This window comes from Chionomys nivalis, chromosome 2 (assembly GCF_950005125.1).
Source record: "Chionomys nivalis chromosome 2, mChiNiv1.1, whole genome shotgun sequence".
In the NCBI taxonomy this organism is placed as follows: domain Eukaryota; kingdom Metazoa; phylum Chordata; class Mammalia; order Rodentia; family Cricetidae; genus Chionomys; species Chionomys nivalis.
In genome coordinates, this window is record NC_080087.1 from 69,204,785 (window position 1) to 69,224,373 (window position 19,589).

At 41.8% G+C, this 19,589-nt stretch overlaps 1 protein-coding gene across 3 annotated transcripts; it reads left to right on the forward strand.

Moving 5' to 3' along the window:
• The first annotated feature begins 6,288 nt into the window (after positions 1-6,288).
• On the forward strand, positions 6,289-13,831 carry LOC130869992 (leukocyte immunoglobulin-like receptor subfamily A member 5). 3 transcript variants are annotated; one of them, XM_057762539.1, is made up of 7 exons: positions 6,289-6,347; positions 6,482-6,517; positions 6,677-6,961; positions 7,101-7,406; positions 10,715-10,765; positions 10,893-11,083; positions 11,772-13,831. In XM_057762539.1, the coding sequence occupies exons 1-6, from the start codon at positions 6,314-6,316 to the stop codon at positions 11,066-11,068; spliced, it is 888 nt and encodes a 295-aa protein (XP_057618522.1). In that variant the 5' UTR covers positions 6,289-6,313; the 3' UTR covers positions 11,069-11,083; positions 11,772-13,831. The 3 variants fall into 3 exon arrangements, with proteins under 3 accessions (XP_057618522.1, XP_057618521.1, XP_057618523.1); XM_057762538.1 differs by having other exon boundaries at positions 10,893-13,831; XM_057762540.1 differs by lacking the exon at positions 10,715-10,765 and having other exon boundaries at positions 10,893-13,831.
• The last annotated feature ends 5,758 nt before the right edge of the window (positions 13,832-19,589 follow it).

The following is a 19,589-nucleotide window of genomic DNA, read 5'->3' on the forward strand; positions in this document are numbered from 1 at the left end:
TTCCTTATTACCTTGATTTCAGTCTTCAAGTCCTGAACCTTTACCTGTTTGATTGCTTTTTCTTGGTTTCCTTGGGTATCTTTGAGGGATTTAATAATTTCTTCTAACTTTTTGTTTGTCTTCTCTTCCATTTCTTTAAAGGAATTTTTCATATCCTGCTTAAGGGTCTCTATCATTTTCATAAGGTTGTGTTTAATGTCCATTTCTTCTACTTCTTCTGGGCTAGGGTGTTCAAGTCATCCTGTTGCATGTTCGCTGGATTCTGGTGTTATCAAGTTGCTTTTCAGGATGTGGAGGAATTCTTGCATTGGTGCCTGCCCATCAGTGTCTTGGCATCTTGGTCCAATCTTTGCTGTGTCTGACTGTGTACTTGGGAGTTTTTCTTGGTCTGCCCTCTCTTAGGTCCCCTCAGCAGTGGAGCAGGCTCTCAGATCCCCTCCACCCTGAAGCAGGCTGTGTTGGGAGATCCTAGGACCTTGCAGATAAAAATGTGGGCTTGGGGGGCAGGGTGGAATGGGGTAAAGAAAGCCAGCAGCAGGGAACTCACCCCGCTGGATGGACAGAAAAGCTTAAGTGTAACACCCGATTCTGTGTTACACCCTCAGTACAGTTCACACGCCACTGTACCGTAAGCGAATCAGGCAAGGGCCTGGAGATTGAAAGAACACACAAAGAGACCAGGGTCATTCCAAAGGAGATCAGCCGAATGCCGTTTATTCAGACTTGGGGAAGTCCTTAAGTATCTAGCTACTGCACAAGGACCCCTGCCCAGGCAGGTGGGAAATTACCATATTAACAATGGAGTCAATGCCCTCCTCCCATTCCCTCCACACACCCTGCCACCCCACCCCCTCTAATCCTAAGAGAAGATAAGGCACTTTGCTTTGTGGAAGGTCCAAGGCCCTCCCTATAACATGTAGGATGACCAAGGTATACAACCAAAGAGAACAGGATCCCCAAAAGCCAGTACATTCAGTAGAGATGAATGTCAGTGCCACTGCCAGTGGTCCCTCAGTCTGCCCCAGACATAAAACTGTCAACCACATTCAGAAGGACTAGTTTGGTCTTAAGCTTTTCCCTTCCCAGTCCAGATGGAGTCAGTGAGCTCCCTTTAGCTCAGGTAAACTGTTTAAGTGGATGAACTCTTCATGGTCTTGACCTCTTTGCTCATATTCTCATTCCTTGTACTTTTTAACTGGACCTTGGGAGCTTAGTCCAGTGCTCCAATGTGGGTCTCTGCCTCTGTTTCCATCTGTTGTTGGATGAAGGTTCTTCTGCTTCTCCCCTCCCCTTCAACCCTCTCCTAAGGTCTCCATGCTCCCTATTTACTCAGGAGATCTTGTCTTTTTCTACTCCCCATAAGATCTATGTATGTCTCTCTTAGAGTCCTCATTGTTGTCTAGGTTCTCTAGGATTGTGATTTATGGGCTGTTTTTCTTTCCTTTATGTTTAAAAACCACTTATGAGTGAGTACATGTGATAATTGTCTTTCTTACTCTGGGTTACCTCACCCAAAATGATGTTTTCTAGCTTCATCCATTTGCCTGCAAAATTCAAGATATCATTATTTTTTCTGCTGTGTAGTACTCCATTGTGTAAATGTGTCATATTTTCCTTATCCATCCCTCAGTTGAGGGGCATTTAGATTGTTTCCATGTTCTGGCTATGACAAACAGTGCTGCTATGAACATAGTTGAGTACATGTCCTTGTGGCACGATTGAGCATCTTTTGGATATATACCCAAAAGTGGTATTACTGGATCTTGAAGAAGGTTGTTTCCTAATTTTCTGAAAAATAGCCACACTGACATTCAAAAGGGCTGTGCCAGCATGCATTCCCACCAGCAATGCAGGTGTGTTATCTTTACCACACAACCTCTCCAGCATAAGTTGTCAACAGTATTTTTGATCTTGGCCATTGTTATAGGTGCCACTTCACTTGTGTTTTCTTTATTGTCTCTATTTCAGTTTTCAAGTCTTGAATAGTTTATTTCATATGTTTGATTGCTTTTTCTTAGTTTTCTTTAAGGAATTTGCTGATGTCTTCCAATTTTTTGTTTGTCTTTTCCTCCATTTCCTTGAGGAAATTTCTCATTTTCTCTTTAAGAGTTTCAAACATTCTCCTGAAGTTATTTTTTAGTTCATTTTTTCTGCTTCATCCATATTTGATTGTTAAAGTCTTGCTGCTGTAGGGTCTTTAGGTTTTACTGGAATTGTGTTGCTCTTTGTGGTGTTGTGTGTGTTCTTACCTTTTCTACTTATGTTTTCTTCTAATAGGTGTTGTTGTGACTGTCTGTGATTCTGTTGATTAATCTTCTAAGTGCCAGTGAATCCAAGACTCAGATGGTTGTTCCTCATGGTACAGTCAGTGCCATGGTTCTAGTTACTCTGTCTTCCTGGAGGTCGCTTAGTGCTCCCATGCTTTGCTTTACTCCCTTGGAGTTTGCTGTCTCAGGCCTCATGTAGCCTAGGTTGTCACTCAGACATGTTTCTGTAAATGTCCCTGGTCTGGATCCATTCCTGCAGAGGTTCCTGGATTGGGGTTGGTTTTATAAAGGACTCTGGCTCTGATCTACTCCCTCAGAGTTTCCATGCTTGGGTGCACCCAGACCTGCAGAGGACCTGGCTTAGGCCTACTCCCTTTGAGGTCCCAGACTCATGCCTTGACCTGTAGAGATCTATGGTTCTTGCCTATTCCCTTGGAGGTCCCAGATTCATGCCCAGATCTACAGAGGTCCTGGCTCAGGCCTAGTTCCTTGAATATTCCTGATTCATGTCTGGACTTTCAGTGGTCTCTGTCTCTGGCTCACTTGCTCATAGGTTGCTTCCCTGTACCTCATCCTGTGGAGTTCCCTGTCTCAGGTCTGCTCTGGCCCAGGTTGCTGGCTCAGTCCTGATCTGCCAATGTCCCTGAACTGTATAGGCTACCACTCCCATGGAGCTTGCTTGGAATTTGAAGTTTTAAGGAAAATATTCTGTATAATGTCATCGGCTCATATGACCCATTTTATTTTGTATATCACTAACATGGGAATTTAAAATGGATCAACAGTTAGGTGAGTCCAACAATGTATTTAAAAGTATACTGTGATTAAATAGGAGTAATCTAATAAAATAAAGATATTTTAAAATAAAAATAATCTGTGCATGTGACCCATTATATTAAAAGAAAAAGATGTGATTATCTTGGTAGGTACAAGCTGAGATTTTGATTTAAAATTTAATGTGTTTGTACTTTAAAAGGTATTTAAAAACCAGAAGAAGTAGGCTTTCTCAGTCTGGCAAAGATGATATATATAAAGCTTCATTTGCTACAATTTATTTATGCATTTTAATACATTTTAAAATTATAATATAATTACATCAGTCCCCTTCCATTTCCCTCCTCCAGCTGCTCTCATGTCCCCCTAATTTCAAACTGATGATCTCTTTCCCTTTGATTATTGCTACATATGGATTTACATGAACATACATATTTATATATAGATGTTCAAATAGTAAGTTCTAAAGTAATAATTATTTTAATAATCAGGAGAAGATAGGAAAATTGTTCTAGCTATTAATTACATTTTTCCTCTAATTTATTCCTTGAAAATTTCATACATGCATGAAAAACATCTTGATCATATATCCACTCCTCACTTCCACAGTTCTACTTCAACCTAACCCCTGAGCTCCTCATTGTGTCTCCCTCCCAACTTCATTATTTTCTTTTTATAATTTTGTTTTTAACTTTATGGAGTCCAATTAGTGGTGCACACGTGTTCACGGGCATGGGGCAATCCACTAGGACATGGACAACCTTTCAGTGGCCATACCGCTAAAGAAAAGTGACTTCCCCCAACTGTACAGCAACAGCAAGTGCCAGTAGCAAACACACACACACACACACACACACACACACACACACACACTGATCTTAGCTGCTCTGATTTTGTTCAGATCTTCTGCAGGGAACCACACTTGTTCTTATGTGCAAGAGCCTTACTCATGTCCCCAAAACAACATTTCACAACACTCCTCCCCCTCCTCTGGCTTTTACCCTCTTTCTATCTTCCCCATAATGTTCTCTCAGCCCTGGAGGAGGAAATGATAAGAACTGAGCATTCACAATCATTGCTGTCAGCTTTTTGGTCAGTCCATTGCAAAAGGAAGCTTTTCTAACCACGACTGATAGAAGCACAGATTTATGAAGTGAATTACTTGCATGATTTTGTCAGGTTGAAAGCGATCTTCTCAGAGGCTCCCCCACCCTCCACCAGCTTTAATAGGTTCTGTGTGGTGCTGTGGAGGAGGCAAGAGTGGAAAACATTCTCGTTCTGGCAGCCTTAAGGTTTGTGGAATTCTGGTGTGTGTGGGAAGGGCACTCTTTCCTGGTAGCCCCTTAGACTCTCACACTCTACCATGGTCTCTTCTTTCACTTATTCACTTAAATAGAATTACTTTTAAGTGACGTAATTCAACACAACTTCTCACTAAAATAATATTTCTAGTTCCCCATTTTTCTGATATGCTGTGTTCTACCCATTGATGTTTGTAATCTCACCATCCTGACCATGATTTCCCACAGAGGGTTCTACCCAGTCTGACCCAGGAAACAGGCCGGACTGGGGAGATTGGACATCAGCCCTGCCCTGTGGTATCTACTCTTCCACACTTAGCATCTGCTCAGAATTGTGACTGTCAGGGATGGCTCCAGTGTGACACTCACAGTCAGACTCAAATGACACAGATGGGCATGGGTGACAATACTGGAGTGGATCTGCCTTGCATACTCACAGAGGGAAGCAGCTTAGTGTTGATTATAGGGCCTGGCCAATCATGCCAGTGGTTCTCTGCAAACAAGGGGATTGGAGCCACAGATGCCTGATTTTGTCAGGATCCCTGACCCTACTTCTACCACACGGAGAACAACCTTCCCTATGGACCTCTGAAGATCCTACACCTACTGATCCCATTGTGTTCTGTGAAATGGGTTCTTCATTCAGGGATCTTTTTTTTTTTTTAAATTTTTTAAAAAAGTTTTATTTATTTATTTTGTACACAGTGTTCTGTCTACACATATGCCCTCAAGTCAGAAGAGGGTACCATATTGCACTACAGATGGTTGTGAGCCACCATGTGGATGCTGGGAATTGAACTCAGAACCTCTGGAAGGATAGCCAGTGCTCTTACCCTCTGAACCATCTCTCTAGCCCCCATTCAGGGATCTTTTGTTTCTCTTTTTCTTTCTCTGACCATGATGATCTTCAGTTTTCACACATATTATAACGGACCATCTGTAAATGCTCAGAGCAGACACACACACACACACACACACACACACACACACACACCAGCGAGCATTTAAAGTGTGTAACAACATAAACATTTCATGTTCCAAACTCATGCTGTACCCTGGACAGGAGATCAGTGATGGCTGAAATTCTTAATGTCCCAGACAGCCCAGCAAGATGCACAATCTGCATAGTGAAGTGCTTACAACAGACTCCAGAAGAGGAACTTTAGGGATGAGACGCCAGTGTTCCTAGTGGCACCAGCAGTGAGTAATGTGCAGGCACTATAGAGAAAGCAACCCTTAATCCAGCAAGATAACTCAGTCCCATGATGAAAGTAAACAGCGAGGAGGCAAGAACAGCTCTGAAGGTTGTTCCCAGAGAGATGGGGGTGGTTGATACTGCTAAGACAGGAAATGATGTTGAGTGCAGGAGGCTGTTTCCCACAGACACACACACCCAGAACCACGAAGAACAGCTTTTTCCTTCTCTATCTCCTGTGTTTTCCTTTCTGCCCACCCCCAAGATGAAGCTCCACATATGGGACATGGTTGTGTGCTCAGTGTGCCAGCTCCTCTGCATCCACACTGCAACATCACGCTGGATCTTCTCAGAAGTGTTTTTAGGGCTAGGATTTGACTGATGACCATCAGGACCCCACAGTGCTGTGCAGATGGATGAGCTGAAAGACTGGAGAATGTTTAAGAAAGAAGAACCCATCTTCAATCATCCTCAATTGCTAGGTGGTCTAGCAAATGGAAGTAACAGATCTTTTTGCTGTTCCCTTCTTAGTGAGAGAGGCCAGAGGAGATGACCATTTCTCTAAGAAGTTCTGGAGTGAATCCAAGCCACAGCCCTAGGGAAATGAGAGGCAGTTGCCTAGGGAGGGTTGTTTTCTTGTGTATATCTGAAGAAACAGCCATGTGATGTCAGGCGTCCAATCTCTCTCTAAAGATCTCATCCTTGTTGCTGTTTGGCTGTCCAGCCAGGCTCTGTGGTCTCTTCCATAAGTACAGTTGCAGCTACGGAGAGGTGCCATGACTTTCATCTTCATAGTCCTGCTCTATCTGGGTAAGATTTGAAGAAGAGAAGGGGATTGTGGTCCATAGTCAGGCTCTAGCCAATCGAGAAACCCCAGGGTGTGTAAGTGGTTTCAGTGAAGCTCGCTTATGTTGGCAAAGTTCTGACAAGGGACTCTCTTCTAGGGCTGAATCTGGGCCAAGAGACCTCAGTGTTGGCAGGTGAGTGTGTGTCCAGCCGTTCCAGATCACTCCTCACTGGGAACTTGAAGATAACTCTCCTCAGTGGAGCTTGGGAACATATGATAACTGGGGCATGCTGAAAATGAAGGCTGACATCTGAGGTGAATGCCCTATGACAGAGCCCTCATTTCATTTCAGGGACTCCCCCCAAGCCAACCCTCAGTGTTCAGTCAGGATCAGTGGTTGCCAGAGGGAAGCCGGTAACCATCTCATGTGAGGTGACCAAAGGGGCCCGGGAATACCGTCTTTACAAGGAGGGAGGTCCACATCCCTGGCGCACACAGAACACACTGGAGGTCACAAACAAGGCTGAGTTCTTGATCCCATCAATTGAACAACAGTATGGAGGGAGATACCGATGTTACTATAAGACCGCTGCTGGGTGGTCAGAGCACAGTGACCCTCTGGAGCTTGTGGTGACAGGTGAGAGAACACCCAGCCCCAGGCCCTGCCCTCAGGAAAGAGTCTGTTTTCACCGGTTTCCCTTGTCTCACAGCGCAGCATTGGAAGCCAACATGGGCTGCTTATGCCCACTTAATAATGTTACTACTTTCTTTTCTAGGACTCTACAGTAAACCCAGCCTCTCTGTCCAACCCAGCAGTGTGGTGACCTCAGGAGAGAATATTACCTGCCAGTGTGGCTCACAGCTGGGATTTAGCAGGTTTGTTCTGACTAAGGAAGGAGAAGAGAAGCCCTCCTTGATACTGGATTCAGTGTTTATAAACTCCACTGGGCAATTCCAAGGCTTGTTTCCTGTGGGCCCTGTGACTCCCAGCCAGAAATGGACATTTAGATGTTACGGCTACCATGTTATCAGCCCCCAGGTGTGGTCAGAACCCAGTGATCCCTTGGAAATACATGTCTCAGGTGAGGAAGCCCCATCATTGACTCAATCAGTTGTTGACAGTGTTGCTTTTTGCCGTGATCCCTGATTTTTTTCTAAGGGAGCCCCAGGAGTTAGGAGGATGAGGGAAACTCAATCAGAGCTCCAGTGTATGTATGCGTGTGGGGTGGGGGTTATGGCAGTGGCATCTGCATGTAGGATGTGAGGGGACAGGTGTTGGACAGACACTGGCGTTTCCACCAACACCTAGCCCATTTTTCCTAAAGGGCTGACCAGGAAGCGCTCACTGCTGACTTTGCATGACCCTTACTCTCCCCCCTGGAGAGAACCCAACTCTCCAGTGTTGTTCTTACTTAAGTTATGAAAGGTTTTCTTTGTCAAAAGGATGAGGAACTGACCTCCTCCACAGCCCTGGACTGTTTTACCAAGCTGGATTCTCAAGGCCAACTTCCTCTTGGGTCCTGTAGGCACCTCCAAAGGGGTGTACAAAATATCTTCCCAGTGGACATTCTGATTATAGTTGAGGAGCTGAGCCAAGTGGGTCCACTTAGAGACTAAAGACTACACAAGACCAGATGATAATGGCCAGAGGAGATAATGAGCAAGATGAAATATGGGATCTAGGACCAAAGACCAGAAAGTTGGGTAAGAGCAAAGTCATAGAAAGCAGAAATAGAGCCAAGTTCCCAGAAACAGGTTCAGAATAAGATAAGCAGCCCCTCACCCATCTTTCTTCCTCTAGGGCATCTCCCTGTTGCACATTCTCAGTGAAGCCAGGCTCCATGTTATTCCCTGAAGAAAAAGTGACTCTGCAATGTCAATCATTGATAATGATGGACACTTTTCTTCTGATCAAGCGGAGAGCAGCTACTTCCTTTTTTGTCTAAGATCAATGTTTCCTCACTCAGCAGTGTTAGGCAGAATTCTGAATGTGTGTTGGGACCTTCCGTCTTGGAGACACCCAAAGACTGTAGTTGTTAAAGCTCATCACCCTACCTGTTGCCATCCCACAATCCTCCCGTAGAACTCAAGGTCTTAGATCAGAGGAATCTTAGCTGTTCTGTCTGTGCTCAACAGTTCACTCACTGGGAGAATTCTTGTCTCTAATTAGATGTTTTAGTGAAATTCAGGAAAGCTTTTTTTTCTAAAGTGAGACTGATGCAAAATTTGAACACAAAGATCAGAGTGGAGCGTCCAGCAAGGAGACCAGTAGGAAGTCCTACAAAAGGGAGGGTTCATCTAGAGGTTCATGAAGTCATGTGATGAGAGGTATGCACAGGAAAAAAGAGACACAGGAAATGGAGCCAGGGAATGGCTCAGTTGGTAGTTAATGTCTAGCACACATGAGGTCCTGGTACTAAGTAAACTGAGGACCATGATTGGTACCTGTAACTGCAGCACTTAGAAGGTGGAAGCAGGAGGATCAGAAATTCAAAGTCATCCTAGGCTACATAGTGAGTTGAAGACCAATTTGGGCTAATAAGATCCTAGCCCAAAGAAAAGAAAGAAGGAGAAGAGAAGACACACATGAAGGAAGGAAAGAAGTGAGCCAGAAAGGGAAAGGGGGAGGGAGGAAATAAGAAAAGCAAGGACAGACAGACAGACAGATAAAAAATACATACATACATATACATACTATATATATGGGATATGGGAGAGAGGAAAGCAGGAAGGGAGAAACAAGTAAGGAATTAAATTGAGAAATTTGGGCTTGTCAGGCTTGGCAATGCACACCTTTAATTCCAGGATTCAAGATGCAAAGGCAGGCAGATCTCTGTGAGTTCAATGCCATTCTGGTCTACCTAGCAAATTTAATGACAGACAAAACTACATAAAGAGATTCTGTCTCAAACAAACAAACAAATAAAAATTAAGATTTAGACTACTTTATAAAATTATTTTATAAAACTATTACAGCAAAATCAAGCATAAACAAAACCATTTTTTCCTTCTTTATTTTTATATTTATTTCAGTTTTAAAAAGAATTTCATACCTAGCTGTATTTACACTATTTCTACCCCCTCCTCTTCTTCTCCAACTCCTCTTAGGTATTCTTCATTCCTTCTAAAATTCATGACCTTTTCTTTAATTATATGTTAGGTGTGTGTATATATACATCCAATATGCTATATATAAAAGCAGTGCTACATTTAGTGTTGTGTGCACACACGTGTGTGGGTGTAATTGTGTGTAGGGATGACCAGGGATAAAACCACCTAACAAGGGTTTTTCCCTGGAAAAGACTGGCTCTTTCTCTCCCAACAGCCATCAATTGCCTGTAGCTTCCTCATCTAGGGGTGGGATCTTTTGAGATCTCACCCATTCACACTGCCATGTCAACTGGTTTTATTGTTCAGGTCTTGTTTAGGGAACCATATATTTTTCAGGTCTTTGCCATATATGGAAGACACTGTCTCAAAGCAGATGCTCTAGTGTCCTAGTCCCCTCTCTTCTGAGCTATTTCTTGAACTTTAGGTGTAGGGGTTGCATCATAACTGTGTCAGTTAGGGGTGTGCAACTCATGGTAAGCTGTTCTCTGTATTTTGATCAGTTGTAGGTTTCTGTGTTGGCCTTTGTATTCTGCACAACCCACACCCACAGAGAGAGAGAGAGAGAGAGAGAGAGAGAGAGAGAGAGAGAGAGAGAGAGAGAGAGAGAGAGAGAGAAGCTTTTGAGAGAATGAAGGAAGGTCTTACTGCATAGGCTTAGCCTGGAACCCATGTATAGATCAGGCTGGCTTTGAACTCACAGAGATTCTCATGCCTCTGCCTCCCAAATGCTGGAATTGAAGGCATGGACCACCGCACCTGATTTGGCTTTTTTTTTTTTAAAATGTCCCTTCTCTTAAAATAATGGTAAGGTGGAAGGCAAAGGAAGAAAATAAAAACACAAGACTTAGAAAACACACTTAGGTCTTTACAATCCTACTTTTTTTTTTTTAAAAAAAATCATGTTTATTTTTATTTTGTGTTCATTGGTGTTTTGTCTGCATGAGGCAGAAGCCCTGGAACTGGAATTACAGACAGATATGAGCAGCCATGTGGGTGCTAGGAATTGAACTTGGGTCGTCTGGAAGAGCAGGCAGTGTGTTTTTTATTTTATTTTATATTTTCAAGACCAGATTTCTCTGTGTAAAACTCATGTTACTCTGAGTTCCTGGAACTTGCTTTGTAGACTGGGCTGATCTCAAATTCACAGAGATTTGCCTCCTTCTGCCTCTTCAGTGCTGGGAGTAAACCATGCACCACCACTGCCTCACAAGCCAGTGCTCTTCATCACTGAGTCATCTCTACAGCCCCTCATATCCTACTCTTTTTCTTTGATTCTTAGAAGCAGTTGAGCCCCTAAGGCTATCACCAAACATGTCAGACCCAAAAACAGGTGAGTAAGGCGAATTCTCAGCCAGAGGACTCAATACAGAAGATGAAGTCCTGTCCAGGGGAAGCAGTCTTCTGGGGTGATCTCATCTGGCCTGACCTCAGTGATTCTTTTTTCCTACAATCTCCAGTCTCACAGCCCCAGGATTACACAAAGGAGAATCTCATCAGGATTGGGGTATCTGTCTTGGTCCTTGTACTCCTTGGCATTCTTCTGTATGAAGATCAGCACAGCCAAAGACGGATCCAATACACAGCCAGTAGAGAAAATAGTGCATCTGTCAAGGTGGCAGAGACCTCAGAATAAGTCCAAGGATTTCAGGTAGTTCTGTGAGAAAATCTGGAGCATTCAGTGGGGAGCCATTTCAGGTTCCAGGGAGCAAATGTGCTTTGAAAGTATGGAAACATCTGGGTATTGTGGTGGAGAAGTCTTCTACAGCAAATCATGTTATTTCCTCACTGGTATCAAGGGTCCTCAACCTGTGGGTTGGAACCCTATTTGAGGTCACATATCAGATATACTATATATCAGAAATTTACATTACAAGTCAAAACAGTAGCAAAATTATAGTTATGAAGTATCAAAGACAATAATTTTATGGTTGGGGGACATCAGAATGTGAGGAACTGTGTTTAAGGTCACAGCATTACAAAGGTGGAGAACCACTCACCTAGATGTATACTTAGCTGACTATCTCTCTTTCCATCTCCAGTGATTCAGGGGAGGGATAACCTTGTCCCATGAGTTAGGCTTGGATCCTCACCTTTGTGAATCTTCTGTTTTCCTCACTCTCATGTAATATTCTCATTTACTATATGCTATCATATTCCCCACCTGCATCATGAGTCTTCATCTTCTCTACTGAGAACAAAGATCTTGGCTGAAATAGCAAAACCAATGCCCAAAAATCAGATTCCACAATGGAAAACAAGATCTGGATGCATGTGGTGACCCAGCACTCTCCCTTGAATCACAGCTTTTAACACATGCTCTTTGTGTGGTTTTCTAGAAATGTGAAGGTGTGCAATCAACACACATGTGCTTGGAGGAAGTCTCTGGTGGAGTACTGCTGACATGGCTTTGGAAATAGAATTTTCTTTTCTTTCTTTCTTCTTTTTTTTTGTGGTTTTTCAAGACAGAGTTTTCTCTGTGTAATAAGCCTGGCTGATCTGGAACTTGCTTTGTAGACTAGAATGACCTCAAACTCACTCAGATCCACCAGTTTCTGCCTCTCAAGTGAAAATATAATTTGATTAATAGTAATTAAATTCATGAATCTGAGAGAATGTGGGAAGACATGAAAGGAATTGGAGGGGAAAAGGGAGGAGTAGAAATAATGTAAATGCAGTACTTATATAATATATTTGGAGAAATTAAATAACTCATCTCACAATCCTGGTCTTGTATAATTACTGCATATAATTACAGTAACAACTTTAAGGAAACTTCACAACACCAACTGAACGTCATTTATTTGGAGTTTAGAATTGATGTATAAAACAGATGTATTTTTAAAGCATAAATTCCATTGTTCACTGCTGGTATTTATAAAAGAATCTGGCATGTACATGAATCATTCTTAGGCCACCATGCTATAAATGCTGAGTAGTTCCACAAAGTCATTCTATGTTCCTAATATGGGTCTTTAATTTACACACTGCCCTTGCTGGAATAGTTAGGGCTTCAAGTACAAAGCTGAGCAATATATGGAAAGAAGGGATATTGTCATCTTCCTCCTGATTTAAAATGAGATTTTTGGGTTATAATTGTTAAATATAATGATTCTATTTTATGTTGTAATTAATTTTATTGAGCTATACACTTTTTTGTTCCCTTTCCTGACTCCCCCCTCCCCTCAACCCTCTCTCAAGGTCCCCATGGTTCTTATTTACCCAGGAGATCTTGCCTTTTCTACTTCCCATGTAGATTAGATCTATGTATGTCTCTCTTAGGGTCTTTATTGCTGTCTAGGTTCTCTGGGATTGTGAATTGTATACAAGCTGGTTTTCTTTCATTTATGTTTAAAAACCACCTATGAGTGAGTACATGTGATAATTGTCTTTCTGGATCTGGGTTACCTCACTCAAAAGATGTTTTCTAGCTCCATCCATTTTCCTGCAAGATTCAAGATGTCATTATTTTTTCTGCTGTGTAGTACTCCATTGTGTAAATGTATCACATTTGCTTTATCCATTCTTCAGTCCAGGGGCATTTAGGCTGTTTCCATGTTCTGGCTATGACAAACAGTGTTGCTATGAACATCGTTGATCTCACTTCCTTGTGACATGATTGAGCAATCTTTGGATATGTACCCAAAAGTGGTATTGCTGGGTCTTGAGGAAGGTTGTTTCCTAATTTTTTGAGAAATCTCTACTCTGACATCAAAAGGGGCTGTGCCAGCTTGCATTCCCACCAACAATGCAGAAGTGTTCCGTTTACCCCTCAACCTCTCCAGCATAAGTTGTCATCAGTGTTTTTGATTTTGGCCATTCTTACAGGTGTAAGATGGAATCTCAGAGGTTTTTTTGATGTGCATTTCTCTGATGACTAAGGATGTTGAACATTTCCTTAAGTGTCTTTCAGTCATTTTAGATCCCTCTGTTGAGAGTTCTCTGTTTATGTTCATGTTTTATTGGATTATTTGTTCTTTTGATGACCGATTTCTTGAGTTCTTTGAATATTTTGGAGATCAGACCTCTGTCTGATATGGGGTTGCTGAAGATCTTTTCCCATTTTGTAAGCTGCCATTTTTGTCTTGTTGACCATGTCCTTTGCTTTACAGAAGCTTTTCACTTTCAGGAGGTCTCATTTATTAATTGTTTCTCTCAGTGTCTGTGCTACTGGGCTTATAGTTAAATATAATGTTAATTTCAGTAGTATCATATTATCTTATTGAATATAAGAATATAATAATGGAAACACATCACTGTTTCTAATTTTCTGTGACTGCGTGAAAAAATTAACATTTTTGTATCTACATAAATGTCTTCATCATGTATGTTTTCATTTTTTCCTTGCTGATGTAAGGGATTGTATTAGTTTCTGAATGACCCAGATTTACAAGTTTGTGTAAAGCCATTATTGATAGTGTATAAATCTTTTACATATATTGGATTGCATTTGCTAATATATCTGTGTGCCATTAAAAATAACATGTTCTCTCACATGACAGTCTCATCACATATAAGGTTCATGCTTTCATAATTAACTCTCTGTTTCTGTGATAAAGCATCATGAGCAAAAGCAACATAGGGAGGAAAGTGGTCACAGTCCATAATGAAAGAAAGTCACAACCTCAAGCAGGGCAGAACTTGAGACAAGAACTGAAGTGCAGCCATGGAGGAATGCTGCTCACTGTCTCCTTCTTTTTCGCTATAGACCTGTCTTTAATAACAACCACCCAGGAGAATCAATATTATTTTGTCTTGAAATGATTTCTACCAGAGAAATTAGCCCATTACTTTTTACTTTAAGCATCAGATAAATTCTTAGGATGGGCAGAATAAAACCAGATCCTTTGCCCAAATATCACAGAAATGGTCTCTATCCCAGTTTCAGCTAAACTCCTCATTTCCCTCTGAAACCTCTTGAGTTAGTTATTTCCAGTCTGCGTTAGTCTCAGAACTGTTTTCCAGACTTGCACTAGGATAGACTGATAAACTTGGTTATAGAATCCAATTTCTTTTATAATGCAATGACCCAGAGTCTTCCACATTACTTCAAAAACCCAACAGGTCCAGGATCTTCACAGCAACAGCCAGCTCTTTGGTCATAGCTTATGTATTAGTTACTTTTCTGTTGCTGTAATAACATAGACTTTATAGAAGAGTTTATTTTGGCTTATGGTTCCAAAGGGTTAGAGTCCATAATGACAGGGCAGAGGCAGTAGTCTGGCATGGTGGCTGGAGCAGGATGCTGACAGCTCACCTCTTGAACCATAAACACAAAAAGAATAAACTGGAAATGGAAATGGCTCAAGTCTTTAATCTTTCAAAGCCAACCTCCAGTAGTTGGGAGCTAGACATACCTGAGGTTTTCTCTGAGGTTCCAAAGAAAAGACAAAGAAAGAATTGGTTCTATGTACTAGTCCAGAAGCAGTCTTAGCAAGCCTGGTCTGGGGCAAGAGCCAGTATCTCTAATGAGTTAAGTTGTGGTTTCTGGCACTTCCTACCCTAGGCTGTGATTACAAATCCTAAGGAAGCTACACCTGTGGTATTCTGTATTAGCTCCCTAACATTGTCTGATTTAGCTCTCTGTTGACCTTGAACATTATCCCCTACAAACAGAATATATGATGATATACTTCTTTTTAATTTTTAAATTCATTTTACATACCAACCATAGCTTCCCCTCCCTCCATTTCTCCCACTCTCCTCTCAGTTACCCCCATACACTCCTCAGAAAGAGTAAGGCCTCCCATGAGGAATCAACAATGTCTGAAACATCAAGATGAGGCAGGACCAAGGCCCTCCTCCCTGCATCAATGCTGAGCAAGGCATCCCACCATCGGAAATGGACTCCAGAAAGTCAGTTTATGCACCAGGAATAGATCCTAGTCCCAGTGACAGAGACTCCACAAACAGGCCAAGCCACAGAACTGTCACCCACAAGCAGAGGGGCTAGTGTGATCCCATGTAAGCTGTTGGTCTAGAGTCCATGAGCTCCCAAGAGCTTGGGTCAGCTGTCTCTGTGGGTTTCCCTGTTATAACCTTGAACCCATTTCTCATGTAAACCCTCCTCTCACTCTGTAACTGGACTATTAGAGCTCAGCCCTATGCATGGCTGTGGATCTTTGCATCTGTTTCCATCATTTCCTGGATGAAATAACCACACAGAAATTGTATTAATTAAATCACTGTTTGGCTCATTACCTCTAGTTTCCTATTGGCTACCTCTTACATCTTAATTTAACCCAACTCCATTAATCTGTGTATCACCATGTGGCCTTGGCTTACCAGGTTAAATTCCCAGCATCTCTCTCCAGTGGCTCCATGGAGTGTCTCTCCTCTTTCTTCCTCCCAACATTCAGTTTCATCTTCCCTGCCTACCTAAGTCTACCATATCAACAGGCCAAGGCAGTTTTTCTACTCATTAATCACAGCACACAGACTCCCACATCACCTAGTGCTTTCTGGATTGGTGCATTATAGAATGGTTATCCTTTACTTTACATCTAATGTTCACTTATGAGTATTTACCATGTTTTTCTGTATCTGGGTGTCCTCACTCAGAATGATTTTTTAAAAAAATTATTTATGTATTAAAAATTTCCACATTCTCCCCTCTTCACATTTCCATCCCCCTCCCACTTTCCCCTCCCTCTCCAGTCCTAAGAGCAGTCAGGGTTCCCTGCCCTGTGGGAAGTCCAAGGTCCTCTCCCCTCCATCCAGGTCTAGGAAGGTGAGCATCCAAACAGACTAGGCTCCCACAAAGCCAGTACATGCAGTAGAATCAAAACCCAGTGACTTTGTCCTTGGCTTCTCAGCATCCCTCATTGTCCACCATATTCAGAGAGTCCAGTTTGATCACATGTTCCATCAGTCACAGTCCAGCTGGCCTTGGTGAGCTCCCATTATATCAGTCCCACTGTCTCAGAGGGCGGGCACATCCCTCGCAGTCCTGACTTCCTTGCTCATGTTCTCCCTCCTTCTGATCTTCATTTGGACCTTGGGAGCTCAGTCCAGTGCTCCAGTATGGGTCTCTGTCTCTATCTCCAGCCATCACCAGATGAAGGTTCTATGGTGATATGCAAGATATTCATTAGTGAGGCTATGGGATAATGCCAGTTCAGGCACCCTCTCCTCTGCTGCCCAAGGAACAAGCTGGTAACCCCTCTAGAGTCAAGACTCTTGCCAACCCTAAAATGGCTCCCTTAATTAAGATATCTTCTTCCCTGCTCCCACATATACCCTTCCTCCATCTCAACCATCCCATTCCCCCAAGCTCTCCTGAATCCTCCCCTTCTCACTTTTCTCTCCCCATCTCCCCTTATCCCCACCAAACACCCCGTACTTTCAACTTTTGCCTGGCAATCTTGTCTACTTCCAATAACGAGGAGGATAACTATATGTTTTTCTTTGGGTTCACCTTCTTATATAGCTTCTCTAGGATCATGAATTATAGACTAATGTCCTGTATTTATGGCTAAAATCCACTTATGAGTGAGTACATACCATATTCCTCTTTTTGGGTCTGGGTTATCTCACTCAGCAAAGTGTTTTCTATTTCTATCCATTTGCATGCAAATTGCAAGATGCCATTGTTTTTTTTTTTTTTTTCCACTGAGTAAAACTCTAAAGTGTATATGGACCACACCTTATTTATCCATTCTTCTATTGAAGGGCACATAGGTTGTTTACAGGTTCTGGCTATTACAAATAATGCTGCTATGAACATAGTTGAACAAATGCTTTTGTAGTATGATTGGGAATCTCTTGGGTATATTCCCAAGAGTGGAATTGCTGGGTCCTGAGGTAGGTTGACTCCCAGTTTCCTGAGAAACCGCCACACGGATTTCCAAAGTGGTGGCAGAAGTTTGCATTCCCACCAGAAATGGATGAGTGTTCCCCTTACTCTACATCCTCTCCAGCATAGGCTATCATTGGTGTTTTTGATTTTAGCTATTCTGACAGGTGTAATATGGTATCTCAAAGTGGTTTTGATTGCATTTCCCTGATCACTAAGAAGGTTGAGCATGACCTTAAGTATCTTTTGACCATTTGAACTTCTTCTGTTGAGAATTCTCTGTTCAGTTCAGTACCCCATTTTTAATTGGGTTAATTAGAGTTTTAATGTCTAGTTTCCTGAGTTCTTTATATATTTTGGAGGTCAGACTTTTGTCTGATGCAGGGTTGGTAAACATCTTCTCCAATTCAATAGGTTGCCTTTTTGTCTTACTGACAGTGTCCTTTGCTTTACAGAAGCTTCTGTTTCAGGAGGTCCCATTTATTCATTGTTGTTTTTATTGTCTGTGCTACTGGGGTTATACATAGGAAGTGGTCTCCTGTGCCCATGTGTTGCAGTTTACTCCCCACTTTCTCTTCTGTCAGGTTCAGTTAGGTCGGATTTATATTGAGATCTTTAATCCATTTGTACTTGATTTTTGTCCATGGTGACAGATATGGATCTATTTTCATTCTTCTACAGGTGGATGTCCAGTTTTGCCAGCACAATTTGTTGAAGATGCTTTCTTTCTTCCATTGTATAATTTTGGCTCCTTTGTCAAAAATCAGGTGTTCATAGGTTTGTGGATTAATATCTGTGTCTTTGATTCAATTCCATTGGTCGATGTCTCTGTTTTTATGCCAATACCAAGCTGTTTCCATTACTGTAGCTCTGTAATAGAGTTTGAAGTCTGGGATGGTAATGCCTCTGGAAGTTCCTTTATTGTATAGGATTGTTTTAGCTATCCTGGGTTTTTTGTTTTTCCACATAAAGTTGATTATTGTTCTCTCAAGATCTGTGAAAAATTTTGATGGGGATTGCATTGAATCTATAGATTGCCTTGGTAGAATTGCCATTTTTACTATGTTGATCCTCCCAATCCAAGAGCAAGGGAGATCCTTCCATTTTCTGGTATCCTCTTCAATTTCTTTCTTCAAATCCTTAAAGTTCTTGTGAAATAGATCTTTCACTTTTTTGGTTAGTGTTACCCCCAGATACTTTCTGCTATTTGTGTCTATCACGAAAGGTGATGCTTCTCCGATTTTCTTCTCTGTTTCTTTATCCTTTGTGTATTGGAGGGCTACTGATTTTTTAAAGTTAATCTGTGGAGACACAGAACTGGCTTAGAGTGCAGGCTCCTCCTGGGACAGATGAGACAAAATTGGGAAATGGTTGCTTGGCAAACCAAGCATAGATGATAGCAAACTTTTTTTGCCCATTTCTCAAATGTTCTGTCAGAATGTGTACCCTGGATAAGGAAGTGGCCTTTGAGCTCAGTCCTTCAGGCTCTACCCGTTACAAAGGAGTGCTTTGCTTCTGTATACATTTTACCTTGTTTCTATGTACTTCTTTTCATTTCTATTACTGTTATTAATTGAGATATTATTTCTTGCAAGGAGAGGCAAGAGTTTCTCATGATCATGTACGTGAGTAAATGGGGGTTTCAGAGTAGAGGTAATGCTTTTTAGTCTGTATAAAAGGCCATACAAAATAAAGCTCATTATGCAGTTGTTCACACTCTGCATCCTCTGTGTCCTGATTTGCTTGAGACCCTTACCCAAGAACCCCAATGTACTAGATATTGACATTGATCTTGTATCCTGCCACATCACTGAAAGTACATATTAGCTGTAGGAGTTCTTTGGTAGAGTTTTTGGGGTCACTTATGTACACTATCATATCATCTGCAAATAATGAAAGTTTGACATATTCCTTTCCAATTCTTATCCCCCTGATCTCCTTATGTTGTTTTATTGCTATTGCTAGAACTTCAAGCACAATGTTGAAGAGGTATGGTGAGAGTGGACAGCCTTGTCTTGTTTCTGATTTTGTAAGCATATAGGCATTTTAGTAAGATCTAAGGATTCTCTGAATTTCTCTGTGTTTTTTGTTATGTCCCCCTTTTCATTTCTGATTTTGCTAATTTGCATGTTCTCTCTTTGCCATTTGGGGGTTTGTCAATCTTGTTGATCTTCTCCAAGAACCAGCTTTTTGTTTCATTGATTCTTTGGATTGTTTCCTGTGTTTCTATTTTATTGATTTCAGCCCTCAGTTTGATTATTTCCAGTCTTCTACTCCTCCTGGGTGAGTCGGCTTCTTTTTTTCTAGAGTTATCAGGTGTGCTGTTAAGTCTCCAATGTGTGCTTTCTCCATTTTCTTTATG